This window comes from Pongo pygmaeus, chromosome 8, assembly GCF_028885625.2.
Source record: "Pongo pygmaeus isolate AG05252 chromosome 8, NHGRI_mPonPyg2-v2.0_pri, whole genome shotgun sequence".
In the NCBI taxonomy this organism is placed as follows: Eukaryota; Metazoa; Chordata; class Mammalia; order Primates; family Hominidae; genus Pongo; species Pongo pygmaeus.
The window spans coordinates 49687516-49695993 of NC_072381.2; the positions used below are offsets into that span (position 1 = coordinate 49687516).

Below are 8478 nucleotides of genomic sequence, written 5' to 3' on the forward strand. Positions count from 1 at the left end.
GCCAGTTTTCAAAGGGAATGCTTCCAGTTTTTGCCCATTCAGTATGATATTGTCTATGGGTTTGTCATAAATAGCTCTTATGATTTTGAGATATGTTCCATCAATACCTAGTTTATTGAGAGTTTTTAGCATGAAGGAGTGTTGAATTTTGTCAAAGGCCCTTTCTGCATCTATTGAGATAATCACGTGGTTTTTGTCATTGGTTCTGTTTATGTGATGGATTATATTCATTGATTTGCATGTGTTAAACCAGCCTTGCATCCCAGAGATGATGCTGACTTGATCCTGGTGGATAAACCTTTTGCTGTGCTGCTGGATTCAGTTTGCCAGTATTTCATTGAGGATTTTTGCATCAATGTTCATCAGGGATATTGGCCTGAAATTTTCTTTTTTTTGTTGTGTCTCTGCCAGGTTTTGGTATCAGGATGATACTGGCTTCATAAAATGAGTTAGGGAGGAGTCCCTCTTTTTCTATTGTTTGGAATAGTTTCAGAAGGAATGGCACCAGCCCCACTTTGTACCTCTGGTAGAATTTAGCTGTGAATTCATCCTGTCCTGGGCCTTTTTTGTTGGTAGGCTATTAATTCCAGCCTCAATTTCAAAACTTGTTATTGGTCTATTCAGGGATTCAACTTCTTCCTGGTTTAGTCTTGGGAGGGTGTATGTGTTCAGAAATTTATCCATTTCTTCTAGATTTTCAAGTTTATTTGCATAGAGGTGTTTATAATATTCTCTGATGATAGCTTGTATTTCTGTGGGATCAGTGGTGATATCCCCTTTATCGTTTTTATTATGTCTATTTGACTCTTCTCTCTTTTCTTCTTTATTAGTCTGGCTAGCAGTCTATCCATTTTGTTAATCTTTTCAAAAAACCAGCTCCTGGATTCATTAATTTTTTTAAAGTGTTTTTTGTGTGTCTCTATCTCTTTTGCTTTCACTTCTCTAGTTCTTTTAACTGTGATGTTAGAGTGTTGATTTTAGATCTTTCCCACTCTGATATGGGCATTTAGTACTAAAATTTCCCTCTTAACACTGCTTTATCTGTGTTCCAGAGATTCTAGTACATTGTCTCTTTGTTCTCATTGGTTTCAAAGAACTTCTTTATTTCTGCCTTAATTTCATTATTTACCCAGTAGGCATTCGGGGGCAGATTGTTCAGTTTCCATGTGCTGTGTGGTTTTGAGTGAGTTTCTTAATCTGGAGTTCTAATTTGATCCACTATGGTCTGAGAGGCTGTTTGTTATTATTTCCATTGTTTTGCATTTGCTGAGGAGTGTTTTACTTCCAATTATGTGGTTGATTTTAGAATAAGTGCTATGTGTTGCTGAGAAGAATGTATATTCTGTTGATTTGGAGTGGAGAGCTCTGTAGATGTCTATTAGGTCTGCTTGGTCCAGAGCTGAGTTCCTCAATACCCTTGTTAATTTTCTGTTTTGTTAATCTGTCTAATATTGATAGTAGGGTGTTAAAATCTCCCACTATTATTGTGTGGGAGTCCAAGTCTCTTTGTAGGTCTCTAAGAACTTGTTTTATGAATCTGGGTGCTCCTATATTGGGTGCTTATATATTTAGGATAGTTAGCTCTTCTTGTTGCATTGATCCCTTTAACATTATGTAATGCCCGTCTTTGTCTCTTTTGATCTTTGTTGGCTTAAAGTCTGTTTCATCAGAGACTAGGATTGCAGCCATGCTTTTTTTCTTTCTATTTGCTTGGTAAATATTCCTCCATCCCTTTATTTTGAGCCTCCATTCCTTTATTTTGAGCCTATGTGTGTCTTTGCACATGAGCTGGGTCTCCTGAATACACAACACTGATGGGTCTGGACTCTTTAACCAATTTGCCAGTCTGTGTCTTTTAATTAGGGTATTTAGCCTATATACATTATTGTTATGTTTGAATTTGATCCTGTTATTATTATGCTAGCTGGTTATTTTGCACATTAGTTGATGTAGTTTCTTCATAGAGTCATTGGTCTTTGTATTTTGCTGTGTTTTTGCAGTGGCTGGTAGTGGTTTTTCCTTTCTATATTTAGTGCTTCCTTCAAGAGCTTTAGTAAGGCAGGCCTCATGGTGACAAAAATCTCTCAGCATTTGCTTGTCCATAAAGGATTTTATTTCTCCTTCTTTTATGAAGCTTAGTTTGGCTGGTTATGAAATTCTGAGTTGAAAATTCTTTTCTTTGAGAATGTTGAATATTGGCCCCCACTCTTTTCTGGCTTGTAGGGTTTCTGCAGAGAGATCTGCTGTTATTCTGATGGACTTCCCTTTGTAGATCACCTGACCTTTCTCTCTCTGACATTTAACATCTTTTCCTTCATTTCAACCTTGGAGAAACTGATGATTATGTGTCTTGGGGTTGCTCTTCTTGATGAGTATCTTAGTGGTGTTCTCTGTATTTTCTGAATTTGAATGTTGGGTTGTCTTGCTAGGTTGGGGAAGTTCTCCTGGATAATATCCTGAAGTGTGTTTTCCAACTTGGTTCCATTCTCCCTGTCACTTTCAGTTACCCCATTCAATCTTAGGTTTGGTCTTTTCACAGTCTCATGTTTCATGGAAGGTTTGTTCATTCCTTTTCATTCTCTTTTCTCTAATCTTGTCTTCATCCCTTATCTCAGTAAGTTGATCTTCAATTTCTGATATCCTTTCTTCTTCTTGATTGATTCAACTATTGATACTTGTGCATGCTTCACTAAGTTATCATGCTGTGTTTTTCAGCTCCATCAGGTCATTTATGTTCTTCTCTAAACTGGTTATTTTAGTTAGCAGTTCCTGTAACCTTTTATCAAGGTTCTTAGCTTCCTTGCATTGGGTTAGAACATGCTTCTTTAGCTCAAAGGAGTTTGTTATTACTCACCTGTTGAAACCTACTTCTGTCAATTCATCACACTTATTCTCCATCCAGTTTTGTGCCCTTTCTGGAGAGGAGTTGCGATCATTTGGAAGAGAAGAGGCATTCTGGTTTTTGGAATTTTCAGCATATTTGTGCTGATTTTTCCTCATCTTTGTGGGTTTATCTGCCTTTGACTTTTGAGGCTGATGACCTTTGGATGGGGGTTTTGTGTGGGGGTCGTTTTAGTTGATATTAATGTTAATGCTGTTTGTTAGTTTTTCTTCCAACAGTCAGGCCCCTCTTCTGCAGGTCTGCTGAAGTTTGCTGGGGGTCCACTCCAGACCATTTGCCTGGGTATCACCAGTGGAGGCTGCAGAACAGCAAAGATTTCTCCCTGTTCCTTCCTCTGGAAGCTTCCTCCCAGAGGGGCACCAGCCTGATGCCAGCCAGAGCTCTCCTGTATGAGGTGTCTGTCAACCCCTGTTGGAAGGTCTCTCCCAGTCAGGAGTCATGGGGGTCAAGTACCCACTTGAGTAGGCAGTCTGTCCCTTAGCAGAGCTCAAGCACTGTGCTGGGTGAATCCTCCTTGTGAATCTGGGTGAATCTGCTCTCTTCAGAGCCAGCAGGCAGGAACATTTAAGTCAGCTGGAGCTGCACCCACAGCTGCTCCTTCCCCCAGATGCTCTGTCCCAGGGAAATGGGAGTTTTATCTATAAGCCTGTGACTGGAGCTGCTGCCTTTCTTTCAGAGATGCCCTGCCCAGTGAGGAGGAATCTAGAGAGGCAGTCTGGCCGCAGCCTGTTTGCTGGGCTGTGGTGAGTTCCGCCCACTCCCAACTTCCCAGCCTCCTTAGCACTGTCAGGGGAAAATCACCTGTTCAAGCCTCAGTAATGGCAGACACCGCTCCCCACACCAAGCTCAATCACCCCAGGTTGACTTCAGACTGCTGTGCTGGCAGCATGAATTGCAAGCCAGTGGTTCTTAGCTTGCTGGACTTCATGACAGTGGGACCCACTGAGCGAGACCCCTTGGCTCCCTGGCTTCAGCACCCTTTCCAGGGGAGTGAACGGTTTTGTCTTGCTGGCATTCCAATGCCACTGGGGTATAAAAATAAAATAAAACTCCTGCAGCTAGCTTAGTGTCTGCCCAAACAGCTGCCCTGTTTTATGCTTGAAACCCAAAGCCCTGGTGCTGTAGGCACATGACAGAATCTCCTGGTCTGTGGATTGCAAAACCGATGCAAAAAGTGTAGTATCTGGGCTGGATAACACAGTTCCTTGGCTTCCCTTGGCTGCAGGAGGGAGGCCCCTGGCTCCTTGCGCTTCCCGAGTGAGGCTATGCCTCACCCTGCTTCTTTCTGCTAGCCCTCTGTGGGCTGCACCCACTGCCTAACCAGCCCCATGAGATGAAGAGGGTACCTCAGTTGGAAATGCAGAAATCACCCACCTTCTATGTTGGTTTTGCTGGAAGCTGCAGACCAGAGCTCTTCCTATTCGGCCATCTTGCCAGATACTCCAAAATGCAACACTCTTTATGTCTTTCCTTTTATATTCATCATCATAAGTGCAAGTCTGCTTAATTAGATTACCAGCTTTGTAACAATTTCAATCAAGTCTTATATTTCTATTTTGCTGAATTACTAATGCTCTCTTAAACTCTCAATGCATGTCTAAGTCTTTTTTACTTTTCAAATCCATTGTAAAATACAGAAAATGTAAAACATGATAAGAAACTAAGATGAATAACACTACAAACTCTCTTCATTACATGTTGAAAACCTATGAGTAATCATACAGAGTCACTGGTGCTGGTTTTCAAAGCCATGTTTATTGGAAAGTCTCTGAGACCACTGAGGGTTTCAACATGTTATTTGGGAGTCAGAATTCAGTTAGAAGAGATTAAACTGTCTGTAAGAATCTACGTGCCAAAGCCACAGTCAGCCACAATTCATCAAATACTTGAGTCAATGAGCTTCTGATGAATGATAATAAGAATACTGGATGAAGAACCATCCCATCTAAATCAAATATCAAACTCTACTCTCAGCTTCACACACATATCGAACGATATGTTTCTATTCAATTCCAAGATACAACTAAACATTCATATCTTAGTTCTGTCATCTTTAATGGATCATGATAAAGATAATGGATTTTCCAGTGCAGTTTTGTAATAGCATGGAGCACAAGCACAAGACCTGTCTTTATTAGACACAGAGGATTCATTCACCCAGTTTTATCTGAAACAATGGAAGGATAGCAATGCCTTATTACAATGCCGTTTAACTTATTAGAGCTGACTCATGGCAGCTGTCCTCGCTCCAGGCCAATTAGGTAGGTCAGACACTCAGGATCTGAAGTGTTAGTAAGAAGAAAAGACAAAAGCAGAAACAACAGTTTGCATTAAAATCAAACTATTTTTGAAGTCCAAGTGGCTCCAGAAGAAAGAGTTGAGGTAAGACAATGGGGGTAGAAGGTTTCCTAGAGGCCAGTGGTCACCTTAAAACAAAGCTTCAGTCTGATAACATTTCAGGGGCTGTGGGGTCCACAATTCTGCCTAACTTCTTAGACCCACACAGCTGAATTCTAGGTGTGATTTTAGAATTTATACCCTGAGTGTTGTACATACAAAAGGAAAATGTTTGATATGACTATGAGTCAAAAACACAAGGAACACTTTTCTCCTCCTAGGGCCCTGTGTTTCTCTCCCAACTCAGCACTGACACCACCTTGGAGTCAGACCAAGAGATCTCCTGTCTCAGAGGCTGGTAGGTCACACCTACTGCAATCCCCCCATCACCCAGTCTCAGGGAACCAACACTCCCAGCTCATCCATGCACATGTTCTGCTGGGTTAGAAGAAACAAGTCTATTTACCTCCCAGTCCAGGAACTTGCTCATCAGACTCCACTAAAACTGCAGTCTCCAAGGACAAAAACTTCAGAAGACACAAGTTAATTTCTGAAGAAAGGGAAAAGCTTCCTGAGGGCTGCTTTGACCTCCTTGTTTCTCAAAGTGTAGATGAGGGGGTTGAGGGTAGGACTCAGCACTGTGTACAGCAGGCCAGCCAACTTACTCTTCCCTGCGCTGTAGCCGGAGACCGGGTTTATGTAGGCGTAGAAGACAGCGGTGTAATACATGCACACCACGGTGAGGTGGGAAGAGCAGGTGGAGAAGGCTTTCTGCCTCCCACCCGGCAGTCTTCACCTTCAGGATGCTGGAGATGATGAAGCAATAGGACGCGATGGTCATCAGGAAGTTCACTATGCCGTAGAAAGCATCCGCCAGGACAATCATGACACTGTTGACGTAGGTGGAGCTGCAGGAGAGAAGCAGCAGCGGAGGGACCTCGCAGAAGAAATGGATAATGACATTGGGGCCACAGAAATTCAAGCGCAGCATCAGCCCCATGTGGATGGCCGTGTTGACAGCGCAGAGCAGCCACACGGCTGCGGCCAGCCCGCTGCAGAACACCTTGCTCATCATGCTGCTGTAATGCAGCGGGTGGCAGATGGCTGAGTACCGGTCATAGGCCATGATGGTGAGGAGCAGCAGCTCTGAGGATGCAGCCCACGTGAGGAAATAGAGCTGGGCCATGCAGCCCCCGTAGGAGATGGCACTGTCCTCCGACACCAGACTCGCCAGCGCCTTGGGCATGATGGAAGAGGTGCAGATAATGTCCATAGTAGCCAAGTTGAACAAGAAAAAGTACATAGGAGTGTGGAGCCCATGGTTGAACGTGATGGCCAAGATGATGAGGACATTACCTGTGAGGGCCCCAGAGTAGAGGAAGAGGAAACAGCTGAATAAGAGCACCCGGTATTCTGGGTGACCCGAAAAGCCCTGCAGGATGAACTCGGTTACCAATGTCTGGTTACTCATCATCCTTGGGCTGGGAGGGGTTTCTGGGACTATCAGGTGACTCTCCATCCACAGCTTCATGTGATTTCAGAGCTAGAGAGGTAAACAAGAGGTGTCCTGAGGATGGCTACTCCCATGTTTCTTCCACACCTCACATCACGTCATGAATGATAGAGATGCATTAGGGCATGTTGATTAAGATAAACACCCCAATATTATAATAGAAAAAAGGCATGAACACTCAGTTTATAAAAAATAAATACAGTTGGCCAGTTAAACTCATGAAGCATCATTCAACCTCAAAGAAATGCAAATTAAATCCATGATCTAGTCTTGATCATCCATGATCTGGCAAAGTTAGAAAAGCATGATATTGACTAGTATTAGAATGGCTGCAAAGATGCAGGCCTTTTAAAATATGTATTCCATTTGAGGCGGAACTTTCTCTTCCAGAAACGTATCCTAAGGAATAATAAAAAGCATCCTGAAGGTGTCAGAGCAGCACTATTTATAATAGTGGAAATTTAAAACAATCTATACCCTTAAATGTGAGTATATTATGGTGTATTGATATAACATAAATGCTGTGTAATTATCAAAGTAATGCTTTGGAAGTGTTTTTACTGATGCTTTTGAAAGGAGAATGACACTTTGGGAGGCCGAGGCAGGCAGATCGCTTGAAGCCAGAAATTCAAGACCAGCCTGTCCAAAATGACGAAACCCTTTCTCTACCAAAAATACAAAAATTAACGTGACATGGTAGTGGTGGATGTCTGTAATCCCAGCTACTTGGAAGGCTGAGGCAGGAGAATCGCTTGAACCTGGGAGGCAAGGTTTCGGTGAGCTGAGACCATAATGCTGCACTCTAGCCTGGGCGGCAGAGGACTCTGTCTCAAAAAAAAAAAATGTTTTAATTTAAAAAAAAGGAGAGAATGAAAAAAATTAAAATAATTGTGTACAATAAGATCTCATTTTTTAAAAAAATAAAAAATGCAGATTTGTTTCCACTGAAATTGAGGATAGTGAAAAATTTAAAATAAAAATAAAATGTAAAAGCCTGTTTGTATATGCACCTGCAGGAAAAACACTGGTGAGTGCTAGACCAGAGCTTGAACAGTGATTGTTTTCACCTTTCTAATTTTTGCTGATCTGTATTTTCTACTTTTTCTATAAAATGACCTCACTAAAATGCAGATGTATCACACAGAATCCTCCTTACAACAGTTGTTCCATGGCTTCCCATTGCCAAAAGAATAAATGCTCCCAGCAACTTTTCCTGGATCCACCTCCTCTACAGCCTTTCTTCCCACTCATCTTAAAGCCAGAACTCCAGCCATGCCCTGCACTCACAGACTGGCTGATGCACCAAGCCATTCCAGGATTTCTTGGCTTTGTTCTTGCTACTCCCTGAGCCAGGAATGCCCTTTTTCTCACGAACCAGGGCCATAATCAGCCCCCTCTTTCTGAGCATCCCTTCCCTGGGGAGAAAGTCCCACTCTTTCCTTTCTGTTCCCTCTAATACTGACTTCTATCCTGGTACCCAATACACATCACTCCTTGGTCAGGTTACTCGACTGTGCCCTAAAAGATTAACACATATGCCCGTTTATCTCTGGACATCCCTTCTTGGCTCCCAGCCCCCTGCCTATCAGGCAGTGCATAGACACTCAAATATGTGTGTTTAAATAATGCTAAAGAATAGGCTAGTATGAATAACAGCAGAATGACTTATATTCTTCAGTTACTGCACATTCTGTACAGCTCAAGATAAAATCAGCATAGTGCACAT

General features: G+C 42.4%; 1 protein-coding gene across 1 annotated transcript; it reads right to left on the bottom strand.

The window, feature by feature from the left end:
- Positions 1–5782: 5782 nt before the first annotated feature.
- LOC129006289 (olfactory receptor 13A1) lies at positions 5783–6770 on the bottom strand. Its single transcript, XM_054435839.1, is given in 2 exon segments — positions 5783–6022; positions 6024–6770. Coding segments are annotated over 2 exon segments (987 nt in total).
- Positions 6771–8478: the final 1708 nt, after the last annotated feature.